Here is a 25,894-nt window from a genome sequence, read left to right on the forward strand (position 1 = left end):
ATGTTAATTGACCATTAAACCATTTATGAGCAGTCTGAACCAAAAATGCTGTAGGGTTGCAACTCATTTTCTGTGTTAATTAATCTGCATATTCTTTTCTTGGTTAGTCAATTGATTGTTTGGTCGATAAAGTATCAGAAATTTGTGGAAAATCCTGATTATTTACGGCCATAAGTTTTCCGAAAGTCCAAAACCAAAAGATGTTCCGTCTGCTATCATATAAGATAAGGAAAAGCAGCAAATCCTTGTGATTAAGAAGCCGTATCTCGAGAATGTTTTTTACTTGCAACTCCACTCCACTCCAACGATTGCTTTTCAAAATAGATACCATTTAACTTTCTGTTTAATCTTCGAATTGAGTAATAAAGTGATTGTTTCAGCTCTACACAGCTTTAAACATACACAAAATTGCACATTATGTACAAGTGAGAACCGGGTGCTTGGTTGGTGAATCAGGTTCAGGCCCGGCTTGTGTTGCTTCTGGCTTTGCTGCGTCGTCCTTCGACCACAGCGGTCAAATCCTGCCCTGCTGCTGGGCTCGCACATACTGTTTCATCTGCCTCTCTGTGCAGCCGAGGTGTGATACTGGGGTCATATTCAGGCTTTATTCTTAGTTAAATGTGTATCAACTACTTTACATGTAAATTAAATAAACAAAATTAACATCAATGACTATTTGGCATTCAGTTGTAGTTGCCAAATGCTAAACAGTTTCAATCAAATCACAATTTAAGTCTCCTATTTTAAAAGAGCACCCTTGATATTAACTTCTTGAAAAACTTACAACCCCAAGTAATAAAAACTGTTCTGTTTAGAGAGCACACCAGGGAGAGCAAACCGTCTCCCAGAATATTAATCCTTTTAGAATGAATTACCATGTAGCATTTCTTTATTTTTCACTCACTTGTTTGGCCATCGTTGTTTGTCTGAAACAGTCAGAAGCACTTGCCCCTTCAGCTTCTGCTAAAGAGCAGACTTTTTTTGTAATTATTGGAAAGAACATGTTACACTTGAATGTGCTAATGAAGCTTCTGGCTTGTGTTTCTTTTACAAGGAATTCATTTGAAGTAGATGTTCAGAGTTTGGTCACACAGAATAATGAAATAATCAGTTACGAAGGCAGATGCACAGATGCAGATTCAACTTAAAGCAGAAACCTGATAGTTTAGAGCAGTTTTCTGTTTTCTACAAGAATACAGCATATTTATGGATGGGAAACAAGGTTTGTCTGTGTCAAGAAACCTAGGTGCATCGGTCACAAAATCCAAAACAAAACTCAAGTTGCACTGGATTTTGAAGAAGACTCTGTTTTTGTATTTAATAATTTAAACAATACCTTCATTTTTACCGAAAAAGGAGCAGCATCACAGAGCAGTTGTTTATGAAGAGAAAGCCAGAATATGTGTTTAACCTAAAGAGTCTCGTGCCATCTTGAAGGATGCACCTTCGCATAATTGCTGATGTCTGGGGGGCTATATTGCAGAAGCTGGTGTGCTCTAATTTCCATTTTAAACACAATTTCCTCCTGATGTTTCCATTTTCCACATTGTAAATAATAATGTCCCAATGGCATTAAACCTGGGTCAGGAGACACGTAAACACTGCGGAGGAAATCCGAAGTTGTTTTTATGAATGTGGGGACCTCTAGGCCTCCTGAATCATCATAGCTAAACTTCACTAATGTTTTATAGGATGGGAAGCAAACAGATGTCCACTTTCTTCATCCCATAATGAGCTGTAGGATTTCTCTCCAGGATTTCTATGAATTAAGTGAATCAAGGACAGAAGCTGTCCAGGAAAGGAATGAGTGGCCCCTCTCTCTGTAAGGTACTTTATATTCATTTTTAGTTAGCCGTTTTATTATTGTCCTCCAGGGATAAATGCAATGCTTTTAAAAAAGCTCACCCTGATGCTTTTGTGCTCGGATCTTTAACGTGTACCATTAGGCTGTTGAGTCCACTCTTATTTCGTACATTTTGTCTGCAGTTCTGTATTTGTGAGCTTCTCTCTGATCCTTTTGTTGTGTAACTTTCAGCTCCGACGAGCCAAATCAAATATCATTTTTAAATCCATCGTACTCTATAAATTTAAACTAGGATTATTCTGACAAAACAGAATTTACCAGTGAAATATTAACAGCTGCCATGTAGCCACGTCTGCGCTGTTCTTCATTTTCATCTTTAATCCTTTATTTAGTGTCTGAACTGCAAAATAAAAAGTGTGTGTGTGTATATCTGCATAGATGCGTGCACATCAATATGCAGTATGTAGCAATCAATGTCTGACTCAAGCTCCAAGCCAATGAGGATACACAGATGTTTCTGAAGGAGAGATGCACCAATAATTGATGTTTCTGAAATCACTGAAACTGACAACGTTGTTCCAGCAGACGGCAGCGAGAGGAAACGTCACTGCTGTCATAATTGGGCTCAGAGACAGATGGTGAAGGAGATGAGAGTTTGGAAAGAAGTCAGCTGTCTCTTATAAAGATTCTATCAAACATGTGTCGGTTCAGCCTACGAGCCTGATTATCAGACGTTCCCGTCGTACCACTTAATGGCAACTTGCCTGTCACCACTTCCACTCTGCTCGAAACTGGAACGTCAGCAAGGGGCACAGGGACTCCTCACTCCCTGGATCTGTCAAGAAACGATAATAATCTGAACAGTCTCAAGTCTCAGAAATGTCATGAATTTGCCAAAGCATAAGAAAAGATTTATGGTCTAAAGTGCTTAAGGTTATATAGTTACAAGTCTGTGAAAGAGTGCAAGTGGTGAATACAGAAGTCTTCATTACCATAATACCATGCTTTTATTTTCAATTGAGGATTTTTAAACTTCGATAAATGCCGTCTGTGTCATGAGTCACTCTGAATTCTTCGCCCTTTTAAGATTATAACACTGCCTGCGGTTTGGTCTAAAGTATAATATCACATCAGATAATAATCAACATCTAGTTTATTTACCGTTAAATTGCACCAAACAGCATCAACTCTGCTACACCTCAAGTAGTAATGAAAGCTGACATCAATTTGAGCTAATAAAGCAAATTATTTTAAGTAACTGAACATATTTAGATGCTGCACCGTAGCTGCAATGTTTTTTTTTTTTCAAGCATTGCTCGACATTTAGCATGAGCCAAAAGGGTAAAAGTAACAGACACTGGTCGTGCATGAGTGGAATAACAAAACATGGTGCATGAAAGGTTAATGAGCCGGGAGAAGTGGAGTGGTCTCTGTCACGTGAGACGTCCCACGTTTAGAGGAGTGAGGCAAGTAACTGAAGAACAGCGTGAAGTGTGGAGGCTGAACATTCATAAAGACAGACTGTAGGGGTCTGAGATGTTTTGCATGAGGGGTGTGAAGACGGGAGGAAGAGGTTCATGTTGGCTCAGGGGTGGAGCAGTGAGGTTCCCACATGTTATTTTCACTTGTTGTTGACTGGCCGCAGACTTGTGGGATTATCAGCATGTCGGTGCTTGTGTCCTGCTGTGATGTCTCCTCTGTTCGTTACTTGTACGTGTATGTGTGTATTCAAACACAGAGTGAATTTTCAAGAGATAATACGTGTTGATGGGACTTATTTTAACACTGGCAGTGGTAAATTAGCACTGAAATTTTTAACCTACGCACTAAATACATACTTTTTAATCAACAGTTTGTCTACAGGTACAGGTCTACATTCTGCACTTAAATTAGTACCTTTCATGTGTTATGTTTTATTTTCAGTGATGAATTTTAACCAATTACATTTTCTCAAGTATTGTACTTAAGTAAAATTTTGCCGTATTTGTACTTGATTTTTATACTTTTTTAAATGTATTTAAATTTTCTGCTACTTTATACTTTCACTGCACTCCATTTTAGAAGCAAATATTGTACTTTTACTCCACTACATTTATTTGACAACTTTAGAGACTAGTTACTTTAAAGATTACATGCTGCATCAGAGCCAAGGTAGCACATTTCTAAATTAATTTATGTGTTGGACATTGGTTTTAAAGAAGCACTAGTGTACTAACTCTGATAATCAAAAACTTTCTCTAAATACTGGATCTAATAATTGGCCAGACCAATATTGCCGATTATTGGATCATATTCAACATTTATCGGAATCAGTGTTTTTTTATGTGATTGACAGTACCATAAATTGATTCAATACATGCACTACTTTTGCCCTGATGCACAAAGTAATATATGAAAATTAACTAGTTACTTAAGTTATCAGGTGGATGTATAATGAAGTAGAAAGTGTAGAGTAAAATGTGCAATATTTGCCTCCAAAATGTAGTGGAGTGGAAGTATAAAGTAGTAGAAAATGGAAATACTCAAGTAATGTAAGTAGACAATTACATACATTAAAGGTGTACTTAAGTGCAGGACTTGACTAAATCTACTAAGTTACATTCCATCACTATATATTTGTTGTCTTTTAATATTATTCTCACTCATCTCTTGTAGGAAAACAAAAAAAAACCTGCATTCCCACTCATTGAGATCTACAAAGACAATCTGATCCAGTTCATGGTCCCCTTGAATGAGCACAACAAGTTTGGTGTGCCTGAAGTGTGGCACGGCACGGTCATCTCAGGTATGTGAACTACGTTCTGTACTGCATAAGCACATATCTTTTTTATACTTAAAGGTAAATCTAGTGGGATTCAAAACCCCAGTGAGTGGGGTTTTCTTTGTTTAATTATTTTGGGGTTATTTTGATTTTCTAATGGAGATTAGTTTCCTGAGTTAAGTTTGAATAATATCATTTTGATATTGTTATATTTTGAGTATTTTTGTTGGAATATTGTTTGGTTTCGTTAGAATAGTTATTGTGTGCTGACCTTTTTTTTCTTCTTTTTTCACAGGTGACCTGCTCCCCCCTCTTTGGTGATGGAGTCCTATCGTGTGTAGTGCCCCACTTCACCCCTTTTTTGGCTTTGCCCTTGTGTATGTGTGTATGTGTGTGTGTGTGTGTGTGTGTGTGCGTTTGTGTGGTGTCTTACATGTGGATTGTGGTGCTCCCACTGTAGTTGACGCCTTCACTCCCCCCCTCACGCATCTTAACCATAGAGGCCCCAGCCCTGGAAGAAGCCCTGTTCTTTTCCTTGGTGATAAGTAAAGTCGACTCGTTTTTAGGGTAAATTTCAAGTGTCTTAATATTTTATGGAATAAACTTTTGTTCACTTTGATTGGAAACACGTCTCCTGCCTTTTCAGTATAACGAACTTGTGTTGTCCTTGGTTTAGAATATTTAGTTAATTTTTTTACTCACACATTTACTTTCTTTCTGTTTTTTTTTCTTTTTTTTCCCCGGGTTAAACCCTGGGGTGGCGTTGTTGGCTTTGGTTACCTTTTGATTTAAGTTAAACACTCAGAACTCCTTGGAGTACATTTAAATGCACAGTATGTAATTCCTGCAACAAGGGGTCTCTCAATCCAAACAAAAGAAATAAGTCACTATTGTGGATAGGTTTACTCCTTCTTCTCTCTGACTCTCTCCTGGAAGTTATAGCGACAGGTCACCAAATGAAATTTATTTAATTCACCTTGAATAATACCGCAGATTTCCCTGGGTTTGAACATTGTTGGAAACATTTAGTTATGTAAGTACACAACTCAACAAAATATACAACAAAGTTTGTCTTTTTTAGACATTTTAATGCAGACCCATTGCAGTACCTTTAAGAAAGTTTGGATTTTACTCGGTTAGTTCAATACATCCAGCTACTTTTTGATGACCATTTGAAACTGCACTTTAAGGCACCTTTGTTTTGGTTTCAGCACTCAGCTGTGGTAGTTGGTGCTTGGGTGGGACCCGGGGGATCTGGACCTTGTTTCTACTGCTGTTTTGTTTATGAGCTGCCTTGCAGAAACAAACTGTGATTGACACCTGCTTAGGTGTTAATGAAAAGCCCAGACACAACAGCCTCTGGTGGAAGTGTGCTGCCACTCACCGAGGGGCTGTCCACAGCTTTACAGACGCCATATGGAAAACTTGTTTTTCAATGTAAAAGCACACGAGCACTTTAACGCAATTCCACTTGACACTAATTTGTCCTCATGAGCCTTAAAGCTAATGAAGGAGTGTTTTTTAGAGTCAGTACTATGTGATGATAACAGCTTTATAGAGTCTAATTGCTATGGCTTTGTGACAGAGGCCATATTGTTCAGATCAGCTCAATTCAACACAAGCAGAAATATTGTTTCCAAATTTAGCCTTGTTTAAACCTTGAGGACACAAAAGTAATGACAAAAACAAAAACAGAATACAGAGAGGATCACATGTTAGTATAAATTTAATTTTGAACATGTAGAAGGTGGCATGGGTTGTTTACGAATACAAATGATATGATTGGAGCCATCTATGACTTTTTTAACAGGCAGCTTCTCAAACTTTTTTTGTCTTTGAATATCTTTAGATTTCAGACTGTTGATCAGACAAAACAAGAAATCTGAAGACGTCAAACTCCGCTTTTGATGGGCTATACTGTATGTCCACTGAGCTTCTCAAACTTTTTTTGTCTTTGAATATCTTTAGATTTCAGACTGTTGATCAGACAAAACAAGAAATCTGAAGACGTCAAACTCCGCTTTTGATGGGCTATACTGTATGTCCACAGTTTTATGATAAGATGTGCTTTCATTGATCCCTAAACTAGTAATTTGGTTTCCTGGTATTTGGAAGGGAAAATGAAAATAATCTGTAGTTGTAACCCTGAACACGACCAATATTTTGCATATACACAAGTGCATCTAATTATTGTTCTACTTATTATGAGATACAGTTGATTTCCACGTCTCTAAAATAACTGAATGGAAAACGTTGCAGGTGTTGTCAGAAAGTACAAAAAACAGTGTACACTAACTGATTTATTCAGGAAGGCTTTGTGTCCAGATTCAGCTTTGATGAACTTTCCAAATTATTTTAATTGATTTGCTTTTCCTTATTCTCAGACTTCCAAAACTTCGATAAATCCTGGCTTCCTCTGGGGTGATGGTGCCAGAAGTTACTTTGAAATACCAGTGTGGCATCCAGACCAATATTTTATTTGCTTTCCAAAAGTGATTGTTGTTCCATTCTTAGTAAGAAACATTATGCACAACAAAATGTGTTCATAGCAAAAGCGAATAGCCTCCTAACCGTAATATCTCTGGAATTTTGCCTTTCCAAAAGTAGTTGAGTTCTTGCAGTTCTTTATCAATAATCTCCTTTGAAAGTGAAATGGTTGATTTTGCACGGAAATATATATATTTATAAAAGCCACACAGTTACTTCAATAGGTCCTACAAGAATTAGTTACTTGTCTCTCTTAACTGTATTTGTCTGGTTTTGTCAAACCACACTTCAATAATCCTCAAAAATCCATCTGGATCTCCTCTCTTTGCTACAAAAACAAGTGAAACTGAGTTGCGTCGACAAATCCAGTGCTTTTCACGTGTCATGGGTGCAGAGTGGGAATGACATTTGGGTCCATGACTGTGAATGATAATGTGACAGGTAGCCAAGCTCCTGTCACACTGGGATCAACTCAGCCAGGTCAGTGGAGCAATCAGGACACTGGAGGCCTCTTTGGTCGACTGACCCCCAAACCCACCCTTCCCCACCCCCTCCTTTCTCCCCCATACCGACCCCGTCTCAGTGACCGGATCAACCCCCAGTCTCCTCACTCTGTCAGACAGCAGCCTAGAAATCCCCCTGTCATTCTCTGTGGAGCTACACAAGTGGCTTTATCACCAGAGCTTCTTCAAGGTCTTTTGGGGCAAGTTGATGTCAAACCTCAAGTCTTGTCAAAGTCTCACGTCAAACTTCAAGTCCAAGTCATGTTGGAATTCTTTAGGTCTCTGGATGTTGACCATTAAAGTTTTGGGGATTTCGTTTGAATGAGCTTTTATATCTACAGAGGGAGCTGGCCCTCTGTTACAGAGTCTGCTGTGTTTATACAGTAGCCCAGAACAAACAAACCAAACACCGATACTATAGAGCGCAGTTCATGTTTTTAGCAGCCACCGTAGAAAATGGTGCAGCAGGGGGAGTTTATTGGTTAGAAGCAGCTATATACCAAACAATTGTAAACACATGACATTTAAAATGACGCAGCATTTAGACATTTTCCTCTAATGGGATAGTTTGACATTCTTGTGCTTGTTTGCTTTTGAACAACAAGGATATCATTACCAATCTCATATCCCTCCATTGAGTATATGGCCCGTAGTTATTAGCTTAGCTTAGCATAAAAACTTGTGCAGAGAAAATTGGCTAGCCTGACTCAGTTAAGCTAACCAGCAACAGTTAACCATTTAACAATAAATGTCAATAACATAATCATTAAACTTTGAACGGAGCCAGGCTAACTTGTTACTCCCTGCTTGTAATCTTAACACTAAGCTAAGCTAAGCTACTCGCTCGTCACTCTAGCCTCATACTTAACAGACATGAGTGGTATTGATCTTCTCATCTAATTCTTGGCAAAAAAGCAAATAAGTGTAGTTGCCAAAATGTCAAATTATTCCATAGGTCTACAAATGACGCATTCACAGTGTGTGTGACCTGTCTGGTCTCACAACAGTCAACCATCAAGTCCTAATTTTTGTGCTGTCGCTCAGACTAAACTCCAAGGCCCAAGCCCAACACACCCCTGGTCCTACCACCCAGGTCTACCCCTCTGTTTTGAGCTTTCATGTCTAGGGGTAGGGTGTCCTGATTCTTGTCGGGATAGAGGGAAAGGGTGAAGTATTAGAGCTACATGGCCCTTCGAGTGGAGATTTTTCAGAGGCACCCTTCAAAGCGAGGGTTATGAGAACCCTCTGTTGTTTCAATGTATTATACTCTTTTCTTAGTCTTTTTTTTATTACAAGCATGACACAATCACAACCTGTTTGCTGATGTATTGTTAGCTAACTAGCTGGCAAGCTAACGTTACATTGTTATTGGTGATTTGTGCATGACAGACCCACATTTTGACGTACTGTATTTCAATGTGTCACAGCTGAAGACGTAACGTAATCACCATCGACGTCAATTGATGACATATGAGGGTCTTGAAGGGTTGTAACATGTCATAGGGGGATATTTCAACAACTATCCCTTGTAACTCTGTGCTGAGGGGCAAGGAGTACTTGAAAAGAAGGAGTAGGGGTAAAACTTGGAAATGGGATTTGGCCCACGTCTCAACTCTTAAGTCTACACCCATTCCGTCTCGTTCCACTAAAGGATCAAGTGTCATTCAGATGCATGTAGAAACTGCTGCCGGAAGGCACCACTAAACCCCTCCAATCAAATACAGAAACAGTTTTCATCTAGGAAGTATGAAGACATCATGCCTAATGTGTATCCCCCAATCCAAATGGGATTTTTCTTCCCTATTGACTGATTAAATTTTGTGACTTGCTTTAGGCGCTCAACCAGCAGAGGAAAACCAACATGAGACCAAACTCGTTGATCTCTCGAAGCACAGTATGCATATTTTCATATTTTCATGTTTTTATTTTGTTTTTCCTCTCGGAGCCATCATGACGAGGGTGTAAATTAATCAGCAAGAGATTGTGGCTAGATTCAAAATTGGTTGTTTGTTATATGAATTTTGAGTGCATGTTTAAACAGGAGAGAAATAAGAGTTTGTTCGTTCTTTAATGTACATTGTGTCTAACGCTGATTTGTATGTATTGAACATCTCTTCCACCAGGTGATTGTCGTGCTCCACTGTAGGCTGTTTTATTGTAAGGAATACATAATTTATCATTCAATCATCTGTGAAGTTTACATGCAATTAGTTTTATTTCTCATGGTTCACCTCTTCTTCAAACTCCATCCCAGCCCCAGTCTCATAATCTCTGTCAACATGAACTGATTTCCACTGTGATATCTCTGTCCCCCCCTCATCCTTTTCCAATATCATATTTCTGAGACGTGCGACACAACAAGATGAGCCTTTTGGTCTTTTATGTTTTGACTAAGTGCAACACTAGCAGAGCTCCAGCTTCTCCTCTTCAATTTTCAATATACTGAAGTCCATGTAACATCATTTCCTCCTGTTGTACTTTGTGCTGGGAAGTCTCTTAACTTGAGCTCAGAAGTGTAACTTTCAACATGTCTCAGTAGTGTATAGTTCTGTCTTCTACTTTTCAAGTTTTAATGAGGAGTGAAAAAAAAGATTGTTTTGCTTTACTGTCTGGCGTCTCAAGAGCCTGGCAGAGAGTTATTGACAAAGGCAGCAGCTACTCCTGCTGTATTTCTTGTCTTTTTCTTCACCTTTGTCAAGCTCATGGCTTGAAATATACGAGTGGCTTGGTTTAGGTTACAGCCACTGCTCACTCAGAATGACCAGAATAAAAAGTTAAATTGAGTACTGATTACTTTTGACTTTAATAAATATTATTTGCTTAAAGGAGGTTTACCCAAAAATGAAAATCCAATCATTATCTACTTACCCCCATACGCTTGAGAAGTCGGGTGAAGTATTGAAGTCCACAAAACAATTGTGGGGCTAAAACGTAAGAAAATGCCCCAAAACAAATGGCTCAATAGCTTGCACTGTGGAATCCAAGTCTCCAACAGCCCCATGATCCTGATTTTAAAAGACATTAGTCACGGGGTGCCCCAGGAGCTCAGTTGGTAGAGCAGGCGTCCCATGTACAGAGACGCTGCCCTCGCTGCAGCGGCCCGGGGTTTGAGTCCGACCTGTGGCCCTTTGCTGCAGCGGTCAAGCTCATCTGTCCCTTTCAGACTGGGTGTGTGCTAACGCTTTTAGCTTAGCAGCTGAACATTTCAGCTTTAGAAAGGTTTGAAATAATGTCTTTTTGAATCAATTTGGATCTTGCGGCTTCCAGAGACTTGGATTACACCTGTATAGGGCCTTTTTTTTTTTTTAAAAAACAATTCCCCAACTACTTCAGTTGTTTAGGCAAATGCTGCGACATTGGTTTGCCGTGAAGCTCCAGCAATGATATGTGGACATCAAAACTTCACCTGACATTTCACATGGCGCTGAGTAGATAATGACCGAATTTTCCTTTTTGGGTGAACTTATCCTTTAAAGCTTCAGTTTTATGCAGTCTCCCTCAATTAAAATTAAGACTCATTGTTTGTCAACCTGCCTTCTGTTAAGTACATAAACTTCAGTTACCTTTGATAATTTGTCCCATGTCATAATGTGTTTATAATGATATTAATATTAAAAACGTTTATTGATCCAGCACCTTTAAACGTTATTTGACAGACAAAGCAAGATACAAATCGCAGAAAGTCACAGTCAAACAGAGCATGACCAGAATAAGATAAAATTAAAACAAGACAAAAAGATGCAAAAATGTCAATGTAAATAAATAGAAATAATAAAAGCAACATTACATAAAAGCAAACAACAAATAAATAGAATAAAAGCATCACCTGTAACATGACGATAAGCCTCCTTCACTCTTTCAAATGAAGGGTTAGATTTTGCCATCTGTATGTATCAACATCATTTCTGCAGTTAATGACAGGCTGGCTGAGTGTAAGGAGATATTGATTTGAGAAAAGTGTTATGTGGAAACACTCACAGCCACACAAAGACAAAAAGGTCGACAGACTGGCACATGCAGGTATGAAATTGATCCTATTAACCTGCAAGGAGCAAACTAAAAAACGCAGAGGAGTCAAGTGGTCGGGCTGTTCATAGAAGCTGTCCAATTAAAGAGCAGGAGACCTTTAGATTACAGGAGTTTCTAATTAACAACATTTTTAGTGCCTATTTCGAGTTCTCAAGTCGCAGCACAAGGTGTTGCTGCTCATCCCATAGTTCATTAACAACCAGAAAATGTGTGACAAGCAAGACATGGTACACCACGTAGGATCAGAAAAAGGATTACAAATATTCTCAGTTTCCGCATTTCTGGAGTTGAACTAGATATACAGTATATTTTCTGGTTTCTTATTCATGAATCACTCTAAACTCACGTGAATGTGCATGATGCAACAATACTTGTCATTGTTTAATATACATTAATGAAAATATAGCATCAGGAGAAGTGAGCTGGATGCATTGATGCAGACTATGTTAAACATTAAGGGGGCAAAAATAAATGCATACTTTTTCTTTTTTGCCACGCAATGCGTTAGTAACTCTAAACGTGAAGCCTGATTCTGTGATTGCATGTTACCTTCCCAGATCCGCTAATCCCAAACTGTATTTTGGAGATCTCGGTTCGATTGCTTTAGCCTGGCTAGAAATTGGAAACTAGGTTTTTAAAGTCCGGACCAATTCTGCTGTGAAGAATGTCGGAAGACACCATAACGTTGCATGACAGACACTTATTATTTATCTTCTATGGTGACAGAGACAATACACGGCCTGTCAGTGACAATTATGCTGCATCTTAACTTTATCGACACACTTAACGGCTGACTAAAGTAACTTGAAGGGGAATTCCAGTATTTTAAAAACTTAGGCCCTATATTTACATGTTTGGATGTATAAATGATTCATACCTACCAGAAGTTTGCACACTTTGACTCTCACAAACACACTCAGTTAAATCTAAGGCCAACATACTTATCACTGGTACTGGAAATGAACTTGTAACCCCCAGGTTGAGAACCAGCTTGCTAGACTATGTCACACAGGTTATCTACAAGGCCACCTTCCTTAAGGGGAGGTTCGGCCCGTAACACATAGGTTCAGAGGAAAAAAATCACAATGTCTCATCATAGTTGCTCTAACTAATCCAAAGGGCATCGTGGTGGTGCGGAAAAAGTAAAGTAAAGTCTATGTATGGGAAACACTGAGGCAGTGATAGGTTTAATCAGCATTGTGTGAACTTGTTTGGCAAGTGCTTGAAAATAATGGATGTTCATTTTTTTTATAGAAAAGGTTCTGACTTCCTGCAGGTTTAGTTAATTAATGACATGCAGCCTCAGCTGTACTCTATGTCTAGAGCCAATTAGCAAATGTTTGCAAGCTAACATGCTAAGCTTAACATAGTCAGCATTATATAAACTAACAATGTCTTTGTGAGGAGGTTAGCATGTTAGCATCTAGCGTGGCCGTAAAGTCTTTCAAACAAAAGACATATGTCTAAAGCATAATTGCACATATTGCATGAAACATTATATACAGCAACATTTCATGTGTTTCCTCCACGTATATAATTTATATGCACTTAATGAGTTTGGTGCAACAATAAGCTCAATTCATGGAAGAGAGAATATTTGTTTTGAACCGAAGTCACAGAGCACACAGCAGCTGAATTACCATCATGCAGATTTTGGTTGAATCCCAGCACTGGAATTTTGGGCAGCCTAGCTTTTCTCATGTGGTGTTTGTTTATAGAAGTCCTCTCACCATCTGTCCATTCCCTCCTTTTGTTTTATCACTGCTCTAGGTGCAGACTCGAACAGTGAATACAGCTCAGGGAGAGGGGTTCTCCTGTCAGACAGCACATAGACGTCCCTGGCGGCGTCCTCGGTTCACTCCAGGATCAAGGGGATACAGACAACAGAGGGAGAGGCTCGGGGGGGAAACCTCGTTTAAAAAGCTGGACCGGGAGCAGACTGGTGGACAGCAGGCAGACAAAGAGGAGCGGCTTCATGGTGACTCCAACCAGAAGAGCCTGGAGGCTCCCACTCAGGAGTGGTGGGGTGTTGAGGGAGGAGAGGAGTAAACATTCACTGAGATTTAGGATGAGAGAATAAAGGATTAAAATTCAAGTGGTTTGGAAGTGCAGATTATAAAAGTGTGTCTCACTATGTGTTCATGGGGAAATATTAAAGGATAAACCAGGTGTTATTCTATATTTTTGTTATTGTAAGCAAATCCAATAAAAAGACCAAAAACACCAATTTCTACCTCTCAATACTTTAATACTTCCCTCACCCTGAAAGATATGAATCCTAAAAAAAAACAAGTCATGAAAAGTTTAAATCATTTCTTATATAGCTGAGGATGTGGTTCATTGCAAATATTACTCAAACAGAAGTAAACAGTGGATTTGTTGAGACATTTAGTCGTGGATAATCCCAACCCAGCTGCCAGAATAAATATTGGCAATGTACGTTTCTGCAAACCCTGGAACAAACATGGCTGGAAAATGTCCTGACATCTAGTTAAAAATATGCTAACAAATGTTGACACGCAGACTCGATCAGTGGTCAGTGGCTTAACAGAATGAAGGTCACCTAATCTGAACCTGATATGACCTGTTTGGTACAAATGTCAATATGCTACACAGCAGACGTACAAATTATAACATATCCATGATTTGCAGAAACGTCAACTGCCGACTTTTTATTCTGGTGACTGGGCTGATTAATCCACATTAGGTAATCTGGTGAGTATTTTTGGCAGCAGGACGGTGTATGCAGGATTAACTCTGGATAGACATGGTGACCATGTTCATCATAATGAAGACACATGTCACCCAATGCAACAGTGTGACACATTGACATGTTTTTAATCGTTATTAAAGGTCTATGGTGCACAGAAATGAGGCTTTGGCTACACAAGCAGTATTTGTTAGGATCAATTCATTGTCAAGTTTGGTCTTTTCATTGTCATTATCATTTGTTGTTAATAAGAAAAATATAGAATAAAACAAGACGTATCTATTACACTTTTGATTGCGCAGCTTTCAAGTGAATCTACTTTAATATGATACCTGAATGTCTATCAACATCTCCAGTTCAAGTGCTGTAGCTGTTTTTTGAGCTGTTTGACAGTTGTTTTTATTTTGCTGTACTGAAGCAGCGTACTTTGTTTAGAGGATTGACACACAAACATACAATAAAAATTCTGTTCATTTCAATGACTTGTCTTATTGACTTGTTTACAAAAGTCCTTAAATTCATTCATTAATAACTGACATAAGATATTTAAATGACTGTAAGAACACATACACCACAGAGGGACTTTTTAAAAAAAATATATATGTGTATATATCATTGTTGTGTACCTTGTTATAAGCACTATCTGCATTTGTGTGCTGCCGTGGCACAGCGCTGTTGGTTATTTATTTGTTTTAATGTCAAATTTACATCATTTCCAAAGTGAAAGGTGTGAATGAGTGCATAATTACCTTCTTCCTGCAGTCCCCCTGACCACCTCTGAGATTGAGGACATGATTATGGTGAGTGTGCTGCCGGCTGCCATGATCAGTCAGGCAGAAAGATGACAAGACAAGTGGGCTGACCATTAATATTCATTCCACTATTACTGAAAGCAAAGCTCAGTGGCTCTACCTTGTATTTACAGTCACTCTACATCTCGCCTCCAGCATCCTCAGATTGTCCTCACACATTCGTTCTGCTCATCATATTCTCTTATTTTGCGTTTTCCAACCCTTCTACCATCTGCTGTCTCTTTGCACAGACTAATTTCTGTTTGTTTGTGTTTTTTCTCCTTTTGTTATTTTCTCTCCTCTCTCCCTGAAATAAATATGGCAACTGAAAGACCACCTGATGACCCACAGCCTATAATGTATGTCCAGTCATATCCATATCCTTTATCTTCTAACAAACAAGAGATCACACTGAGCTCCTCTCAGCAAGCCGAGCTCACTTGGAGGTTGCAAGCAGCTCAGAGGGATGGGCTTGTGTGTAATCAAGTCAGAGAGAAGCCAAACATGCCAGGCTCAAATAGCCTTTGCATATACTGAGCTAAAATTTGGAGATTCTCCAGATTACAATATTCTCCTTGATTTAAATTCAGAAAGACGAAGGCTTGTCCTTCACTTTACTGTTGAGTGTTTGACTTTAAGGCTTTCTTTGAATATATGTGGCGTTACAACATCAGATAAAGTTTAAGTTATCTGCAAATGCAACACAAAAGAGCTGAAACGATTAGTCAATTAATTTATTTGTTAGATCTAAAGAAAATTGATTCCCAACTATTTTGATAACTGATTAATTGTTTCATTTAATCATTTTCTGCTTCCAGCTTCTTAAATGTGAGGATTTGCTGCTTCTCTTAAGAAAATAAAGGGTCTTTGAGTTTTGGACTGTTATTTGGAAAACAGCCAAGTCACCAGGGTGAAATGTTGGAAGTTAACGTTTTTGCAAACCACTGATACGTTCACAATTGTACGTGTCATAGGCTATTTAACATATTGACATTTCTACAGTATCATATGTTCACATTACATGTTTATGACCTGATTTTCATATCAGGACGATGGGGAATGGTGTTGGAGTTATAGAAGAGAAGGCTGCCAGGCCAGTGACTGCAGTTGCAGACTGTGTTTCAACATTTGTAGTGGTGATACCAATGGATATTTTTGACAAGGGGCCACAACGTTTCAACATTTCGAATCATGCTAGCACTGGGTATTTTAAACGAAACCTCGGGCCAGCATCAGCTGCGTTTGTGGCAACAAAACAAGTATTTTAAGATAAAACATGAATTTTTCCCCCCTACCCTAACCAAGTGTTTTTTGTGCCTAAACCTAACCAGACCATAACCACATTGTTGTCACAAGGTAAAATCAAAAACTGAATCTAAAGACACGTAAAGTTGTAACATATCTGAGGTTTGCAGAAACGTACACTGCCAATATTTATTCTAGCTAGTGGGTTGCAGAAAAAGAAACAATTTGAAGCCAGTACTTTGGGCTCTGGGAAATTGTGATGAGCACTTTTCACAATTTTTTTACATTTTAATAATTAATCGATTAATCATGAAAATAATGGGTTAGTTGTACTCCCACTACACAGTTAAAACAGTTCAATCCCATTGTAAAGCTGCAGGTAACTAAAGCTGTTGGGAAGTTGTGCAATTCACAGTCTGAAGAAATGTCTTTATAAATATATAATCACAGTACATTAATAAATAATACAAAATCAAGACATTCATTCAGCTTCACAATCTCACATCTGCTTTCCTTTAGGCTCTTAGGTGATTATCCAATCATGGATTGGTTTACTGAGTTATCTGGGTAACTGAGTGAAACCAGGAACATTGGCTGATTTGGGGATTTACACAACAAAGTTATCCAGATAACCCAGGAAACCCACTTCTTATTTACTTTTACGACATTTGTTTTTTTTGTCTGAATGTCAGTTTTGAGATGTTATCTGTCAGCACTGTCCCTGAGGAAAACAATATCGCATTCATTGAGATCTTTAACCACCTATATCGGTTCATTTGTGACTTTTCTTGACGATTGCCAGGTTATGTTAAGCCACGGGAACACGGAAACGTGAGAAGAAAAAAAAAAACAGACCAGCAGCACTCATTCATTAATTTACTCTAAATTGGAGTAGCCTCTGAGACTTAATAGGCAGAAAGCTGAGCTTTTACCTGACAAATGTTCTACAAATAAGATGATCTATAGTGGGTGTTTACATTTTTAATCTAAATGCTGATCACTCTAAAGATGGGGTTAAATTCCCAGAGGGTGAAGTTAAACAAGATGGATTAGCTTTAGGAGTCAGGGTGCAGCCCCGGCAACGCTTTCTGTGTGTGTAATTATAAAACCTCTCTGGGAGCGGTGGGTGTGCAGGTAGTAACTTGCTGAGTCCATGTGAATTATTTGTAGGCATTGTTTATTGTGCGCACAGGTGGGACTGCGAATCCAAATTTAACCAGATCATCGGCATCATTGTTGTGACACAATTATGATCTAAGAGGCGCAGTGGATAAATACTCAGGGATTCATGTTAAAGGATAACTCTGGTTTATAACGACTATTACAATTGGTAAGATTGTTACCCAAACTCCAGGTTTAACCAACTGTATATGTTGTAGTTTTCCTGTGCAATGAGGTGTAAATGCTACAATGTAAAGTAGTTTCAGTGATCTGACTGAATTCTTGGTTTTACAGTCTTAAATTTGATTGTCCGGCTGCTCTGGTTTCTTGTCACATATTGGACCTAGATGCCAGAACCAGGAGAAATAATGGCTCCAAGTATCAACATAAGAACCAGGTAGTAATGGTAATAAACAACTGAAGTAGGTGGGGACTTGTTTTAAAACATAAAAAAAAAAACATTAAACGGCTCCATAAAGCTCATCTGTCGTAATCCAACATCCTAGAAGCCCCGAGATCCCAAATCGATTTGAAAAGACATTATTTTATGTTTTGGGTGAACTTGTCCTTTAAGGACAGTAAAAAATAAAGAAGAAAGAAATTAAAACAGACTGTGCTTCCAATATAAGCTTTTCACAGCGAGGTCTTTGGATCTTTCAGAGTAACTATTTTCAAGTAAACCCTTTAGTGCTTTGAGCGCAACAAACCAAATTACATTCACTTTCATGATATTGGTGGCAGCAGACAGATGAACTCAAATTGAGCTAAAACTGTGTGCATGGCTAGATATCAGGAGTAGCAAGTTACAAAATATACTTTTTACTGAGCCTTTAATGGTCCAAACTGAACCAAACCTAAATTCTCTTCTGATTGATGTAGATGATTTGGAGAAGACACAAAAGTCTGGGCGAGGGGACCTGAAAGTGGTGACACAGCTGAGGCCAGAGCACCCTGAGAAGAGATTTGTCCACTTCCTCTCTGTACTGTAGACTCTGTGTGCAGGTGAACTCATTGTTTTTTTGTAACAAGATTGCATGTACGAACTTGTGAATATCAACAAAAACAGAAGCGCCGCAGAGTGAAACTAAATTGTGGATTTTGGACCGATTGTTTTGTCATCATTCATTAACGCTGAGTTAACAGAAAACACCAAAGGGAGCAGCAGTCAGACTGAAGCACGCTGACCACTGGTAAGGACCACTTTGTTTCTGTCCCCTATAATTTCACTCGACATTAATTGGCATGTTCCTATCTAAACTCTGCATTCCACCCACATGCCCTCAACTATTGTAATGTAAACTACAATTCTATTTCAGGAGAAAATTGGTCCCTTTGTGTTAGCCGAGGGAATTATGCAACAAGCAGGACCCCGCTCGTCATTTTAATTGCCACTGTACACAGAAAAAAGTTCTTCTTTTCCCAACCCCTAACTGCAAAAGTAGCTATTGTTAGTCTGGAAATGAAACATTTGAAAATGGTGAGATGTGTTTTGTGTGTGTGTGGGTGAGAGGAGGAAGGGTGGTTGTGGCGGTGGTGCTTAAAAAATGTGTGAAGGTGAGAGAAATGGGTGAGCAGTGGATTCATATTGAATGAACTTTATGTTGCTTCCTGAATATCTCAGGTTTAATTGTAAGTCTTTGTGCAGAAAGATACTGAGCTGGACACAGAAACCAAATGGGTGCAGCAGACCTTCTCTGCACTCCTCACTAATTATGCAACAGGAATGTTGCTGATGTAATATCGTTATGGATGAGAAGAAAAGTGCACAGTTTGTTGCTCAAAATGGTGTCTTTGCAGAATGCTTTACTGCGGAACAACATGAAGTTTAGTTAGACTTAGTTACCAGTGAGAGTTTGAAGTTTCCTACTGCTGGCTACATGACTTTTTATAGGGTAACTCCACCGATTTTACACATTAAAGGAGACCTATTATGCTTTTTTGTTTTTTTCCTTCCCTTCAGTGTCTTGTATAGGTTCTTGTACATGTAAAAGATCTCATAAAAAAATCAAAGTTTGCATCAACAGAAGCGGTGTCTTTTGAAAACCTGGTGCCTACATTACCCACAATGCAACATAGCCACTAAGTGACATCACTGGAAGAAGTTTATCACAATACATGCAGCTTCCTCTGGAGGCTTTATACTACTTTTTCACAAGTGAGGTAGTCCTCTGCAAGACCTGTAAACACACTTGTTTAAAGTGGGGGGTGTTACCCTTTAAGTAGCATTATGGGTAATGTAGGCATCAGATTATCAAATAGGAATGCATAGAATAAAAAAAGTCGATATCTCTGCTTCTGCTGTATCCGTCCATTAGTGTCCTTTCAAAACCTGGTGCCTACATTACCCACAATGCAACTTAGCCACTGAGTGACATCACTGGAGACAATTTGGAGATTACATTCAGATTCCTCTGGAGCCACAAAAGGCTTTATGCTAGTGTTTTTTCACCTGTGACTGATACTCTGCAAGACCTGTTAACACACATTAATGTGTAAAATATGTGGATTTACCCTTTAATAGTCATTTGTTTGGGCTGGAGAATGTCAAAAACGTGTTTATTTGTGTATTCTTTGTGTTAACTCAAGCTTATTTGTATACAACACCACATATGAGGAGGAATCATGTATTTTCTTTGTCTGATTCAACCTTGAGCTTGAGTACGCCTCCATCCTGCCTCCATATGACCGAAATGCAGTTTAAATGATACTATTTTGCTGTTGTGTGCATGTGCGCGCGCGTGTGAAACATTGTCGCCTTTTCAGTGGAAAAACAAACCCTGCCCTCTTTAGTTTGTGAAGTGCTATGCCACTCATCTGGAGTGTGATTCAGTTTTAATGAGATGGAGGTGAATGAGGAGCTGGCGAGCCTTCATAGAGGGAAACAAAAAAAAAAAAAAGTTGATGCTCATTTCTCTATTCCCATCTTTCTAAATTTAGCTGGAGAGCTGCGGCGGCACCTTGTATAAGTCTATTTGGAAAGATTTCCACTTTTTCTTTCTTTTGGGTGGGGGGTGGGGGGGAGTTTATCACTAAAAGTTAGATTGACACGATTCAGTTCCACAGGGGATTAATTCAATGGATGAGTCACTTCTTTAAAAACAAGGACCAGTGGGAAGTTGGAAAACAGGGTTTTGGATTTTGATTAATGCACTTTTTTTCTCTTGTCTTTTTAAAAAAAAATTCATATCTCCTGCAAACTAAAACAGCACATATTAGCAGCTAGATGTCATGGTTTGTATTGACTTGCTGGTTCGGCGCTGTAACTCACTCGCAAATGCACGCGTTGTGAAGCGCAGGCAGGTTTGTGAAAGGCGAGAGCGTCGACTGGTTGCGCTCATTGTAGCTGTGGAGCTGCACGGAGAGGCTGCATGTGTGTGTGATCCGAGCGGGCTGCAGCAGGATTTCTCCACAGCTCCTGTTTTTTTTTTTAAGTTGATTTGATGAACTTTTCCAAGAGACACGACTATAAATAGACAATAGCACTACACGCAAACAAAAGTGCAATTAGAAGTGAGTTTAGATCGGGTTTGCTTTTCACTCCAGCTGGCAGCCACACACAGGAGAATCCTCCGAGCATCATTACTGCCGACGCTGCTGGACATATGAGCGTTACTGGGCGGTGAGTGTTGGTGCGCACGGTTGGTGGCAGGCAGGCGCAAGTTGGAGGAGAGAGGAGCACCGAGAGGAGTTTGCCACACTGTGCCACATGTGAGTTCAGTACCAAGGACAGATCCCAGAACCGCTGGCTGGCAAACATGCTCGAAGTGAACAACATCTGGACTCTGCTCGTCTGTGTGTTGTCGTGAGACCTGAAGATACATGCGGGGAAATACATCTAGAGCTTCAACCAGGTATGAAATGATCACTTAATAACTTTGATTTCAACATCTCTGCTCTCTGGTTTCTCTCTCTGGTTATAAGATTATCATCTTAACTGCAACTAAATGCATTATTATGATTAGTTATTCTCTTTATTGTCCGAACTTGATCCGGCAGTGCACACTTCATGATCAGAACCATCTCACACTTGTTTACAGGCACATTTTGTGAAAAAACAAATGTGAAGTTGTTGACCTGAGTCTGTGCACCACAGCCCCCATTGTCTCAACTAAAATATTGCATTATCTAATCTCGTATTACTCGATGCTCCTCTCAAACCAATCAGAGCTTTTGTTTTCAGTCAGCGCCCTAAACGAATGTGATGCCAACCCGCTGCGAATATAATTGGGTTCAGTTTGCAGGAATCAGGAATTGGCATTGGAAGAACTCATTCGGCATCGGATTTCTGCTGTCAGCGGATCTGACAGGATGTGATGTAGCTGCGGGATTTCTCTCAAATGCAGGAGGGTGACAGAGAGAGATTGGTAAAAAGGTTACTCTGATGCCTCCACCGTTTCTCCATGAATGTTATTTCCATGTTATTATTGGATGGTGGTCAATGAACAACCTGTTGTTGCCAGTCTCTGCTCTCAGCCTTTAAAGGGGCACTATGTAGTTTTGGAGAAGGAATTCAAACTAAAAATGTTTGATATTTATAATATTAATGAGATAATAATATATTTCTTTCCCCCATAGATGATTAAACAAGCTGTTCTCAGAAGGAAAATGAGGTCCTGGAGCACAGTTTGAAGCTAGAAAGGTGACAGGGTCCGCCAAATATAAACAAAGTAAAACAGTATGAAATTGTGTTGCCCTTTAAGGTCAGTTTGTTTATTCAGTTTATTAAAAATGGAGAGAGTTTGTTTATTTAGTTTGTTTAGGCATACAAAATCTGTCAACAAAGATCTTTCTCTTCTCATTAAAATTTCTTCTCCAAACTTACATAGTGCACCTTTAAGTTTCGTGGGAATAAACATCCAGATGAGATATTATTAGCACAGAAAAATAATGTTGTTTCTGAGAGCCAAACAGGCTGACAACCAGATTTCCCTGCGCTATTTTTTGATGATATGACGCTCTTGATCTATGCTCAAATTCCCAATCATCTGGCGGCTGGCCAACTACAGAGGCGTCCTAATTCCTCCAGCTGACAAAGTCCAGGTGGAGGGATAAACTGTGTCCCCCACTAGAGATGATATAATGATGGAAATCATTAGTGGAGTTGTGGCGGCTGCACATCTTCATGTTTTTCATTAGCTATAGGTCTTCTACTTTGAACAGTGAGTCACAGCCCTTCAGGGGATCGTGAAAGGTCAAAATGTCAACTGCTTCAGGTGATTCGTCTCGCGTTTTATGATTGAGGAGCTGCAGTTTTTCTTGTAAAATATGAAAAATCTGTCGTTCTCTAGAAAAACAGTGAACCTGGGTTTTACCTCATTCATAATCCATCTCGTGGGTTTTGTCACTGTAATGAGTACACACCAACAAAAAACAGCCAGCCATGAATTATAATCCTATCAGTGTTTGTCACGTAAACATTGGGAGGCATTATTTTAGATGAATCTCACGGGCTACGTGCTGTGTTTAGGCTGCTATTACTCAACTGGCTTAATGATTCATGTGTAATGGATTAGACAGTAAATTAAATGTCATGTCATGTACGTTCAAGTGTTCGACAAAAAACTATGTGCCAAACAAACCTGATGGAAAACTCTAAACGCTTGAGGTGATGTTACTAAAAGGATCATTAATAATGTTATTATGATTTGCAGTAAAAAAAAAAAAAAAAAATACACATCAAACTGATGTATTTTGTGGGATTTTAGTAGACTTTGAAAACAATAACAAAAAGGGATGCACTGATATATTGACCAAACATCTGTATTGGTCGATATTAACCTTGTTGTCAATTTTGTGCTGCCACATTCATGAGATATTGACTCGTGACATCCCTGCCATCAATTTTTAAAGATTTGTAGTGACTTGTAATAAATTATCATTGTGCGGTAGTTAAGTAAAAAGACTTTAAAGGCATGAAAGAAGGTTTTATTAAAGGAGCTCCGTGGAACATCGAGGCACTCGAGAACGTGCATAAAGTCACATCCTTTTGGACTGTGCAGAAAATCCAATGCAGACTTGCAACTGAGAGACACGGGGAAGGTCTTATTTTTCACATTACGTTACAATCCGCTCACATCTGGCCAATAAAAAAATGAGATTAATACTTGTAAGTTGCTACACATGTTAAATAGAGCCCCTTTAAAGGTTGTTTCATAAAATTGTGTGATTGAATTTCTGCTCTTTCAAAGATAATGCCTTGAAGGACTGAATGACTTTATAACAGTTCAGTTTTTTTTATAATGAAGATTTTTTTTGTTTTCATGACAAAAACAACCAAAACAAAATACACAGCAACAAAAAAACTGAATTTCACAATCGTGCACCCTGAATGACAAACAGTTGGTCAGTCCCTCATGCCCCAAATTATCTCATCAGCTCATGCTCCAGACATGAGCAGCCTTATTACTCTCCATAGATATATGTACACAGTAGGATTGTACATGCCAATCACCATCATAGCCGAAAGCGACTCTGCAGTGAGTCATACATTACACATTAGCTCCCTTTGGACAGGACAATAAGGAATGGCGTTCTCAAAGCATCTTTATGCTAATGTTGGTGAAAGCCTCTCCGTCCTGGGCGGCCGCAATAATGCATTAGCTGATGGTTCAAAGCCGAGTGAAGCACCCCGGCTTTTTTTTCTTTTTGAACTTGCCTTTCAGATTTCAGAGGGAATATTGTGCTCAGACATCTGGGGCGCAAGCGACTCTCTCAGCTGCTGAGTGTGAGCGTGACAGCCGTGTCGACATCAAGACGGTCTTAATGATGTGATGGTGGTCGGATAGTAGCTACTTTACAACTAATCAGAGGCTGAGATTTAACGCTCAGGCCAGCTGATAACACCGTTCCCAGTTTCCTATTTCAAATATTGGTGGGAAATTGCTGTATTTTATGCCCACTTCAGACTCTCCAGCATTTATTTGCACTTCTTAACAGCTTTGAGAGACCTCCAGCCTCACTTTGGCCTAGTTTGCATAGACCTGCCTAATTGGCTGTTCCTTATTGCGCCATTAATTCACACTGTGACCTAGTCTTTGCAACCAGAGAGTCCCCATCTGCTCCAACAGACAGCACAGAGGAGCAATCAGACTCTTAATGGTGAACTTTTCCAGTTACTTTCTCACCTTGGTTCTAATAATAGGGCAAATGTGGCGAAGTAATACCACACACCTGCACCGACAGCCCGGCACACACAGCAGGTCTGAGACAGATTTTACATTCCGACCTCACACATTACGACATGTAATCCTCACCGCTGGATAGTGGGGAGCGGATTCATCGATGTGCCACGTGGTTTTACCACCCACAACCTGATGTAATATTTATCTGGGGGGAAATTCAGCATTCATTACACTTTTTCCTCCTCGTTTTCTCTGTTGTTTGTTGCTTTCGTTGCTCCTGGGATGTCACAGGATATTCTTCAAATGTCCCCTGCAAAAAAAAAAAACACACACACACAGTGAGAGACACACACACACACTCCAGATGAACTTATCCCTGTGTAGCTGCATGAGCTGGTGATTTTGTAACCTACCCCCGTGTACCCCACTGTGGGGGTTTGCCGCCTCTGTAAGCACAGGAAGCAGGACTCACGCAGATCGAATGAAATGACTGTTAAGAAGATCTGCTAATAATAGACCCGATAATGCATTTGGGTCTGCAAGTGACACATTTTTATGTAATGTTACGATGTCAGTAGCAGTACTTTGTAACTGAACAGCAAAAGTCACTAATAAGCTCCCTGCTGCTCGTTAATGGAGAGCGAAGCGGCAGCACATCAAATGATCCAAACTCCAGACAGGATCTGTGGGCTCTGACTCCACTAAAATCAGAACTTGGATTTAAAAAAAAAAATCCAAAATAGACACAGTCTATAATGGTCCGTAAGCCATTAAAAGCCCATTGTCCCTATGTGAAAACTGCCTCAATCAATCTGTTTGTTAAACTTGTGTGTGTGTGTGTGAGTGTGTGTTTGATGAATGTGATAAAAAGGACTCCCCCCCCTCCTCTCTCTCTTTTTCTGAGAACACTGTGATTGAACCGACCCACCTCCCCAATCAGACATCATAACACCTCCTGCTGAGACCGAAACCTGTAACCTCTGCATGATAGGAATCCATATTAGCATACATGTCTCACTGCCCACTTCCCTGCAGTCCAACCCTCATTTCTTACCCACCATGTTTCCATGGCAACCCCAGCCATTGAGGAGAACCACCATCTATGTGATATATCTCGGTTGTAAGCTTGGAAATTAGGCTCCACTCGAGCTGTGCCTTAAATATCTGTAAATGTTTGATGTGGTCACTCCGAGTTTGTCTTTCAGATAAAACTGCAAGGATTTTATCTCACACTGTGGAGTCCCGGAGAGAGCCTCGCTGAAATAACCTCTACTTATGTTTC

At 39.4% G+C, this 25,894-nt stretch overlaps 1 protein-coding gene across 2 annotated transcripts in view; it reads left to right on the forward strand.

The window, feature by feature from the left end:
- Nucleotides 1-13,693, forward strand: part of tex264b (testis expressed 264, ER-phagy receptor b) — a 38,773-nt gene extending 25,080 nt beyond the window's left edge. The window contains exons 3-5 of one of the 2 annotated variants that reach the window (XR_012179412.1): nt 4,460-4,589; nt 4,861-5,132; nt 13,355-13,693. Coding sequence is in view for 1 of the 2 variants with exons in the window: in XM_073468022.1 (XP_073324123.1) it covers nt 4,460-4,589; nt 4,861-4,886 (156 nt within the window). In the remaining variant the exon portion in view is untranslated. Of the gene's footprint in view, nt 1-4,459; nt 4,590-4,860; nt 5,192-13,354 lie in introns of those variants that run through there. The other variant, XM_073468022.1, reaches the window with a different exon arrangement.
- Nucleotides 13,694-25,894: the final 12,201 nt, after the last annotated feature.

Source organism: Pagrus major, chromosome 6 (genome assembly GCF_040436345.1).
Source record: "Pagrus major chromosome 6, Pma_NU_1.0".
Classification (NCBI taxonomy): domain Eukaryota; kingdom Metazoa; phylum Chordata; class Actinopteri; order Spariformes; family Sparidae; genus Pagrus; species Pagrus major.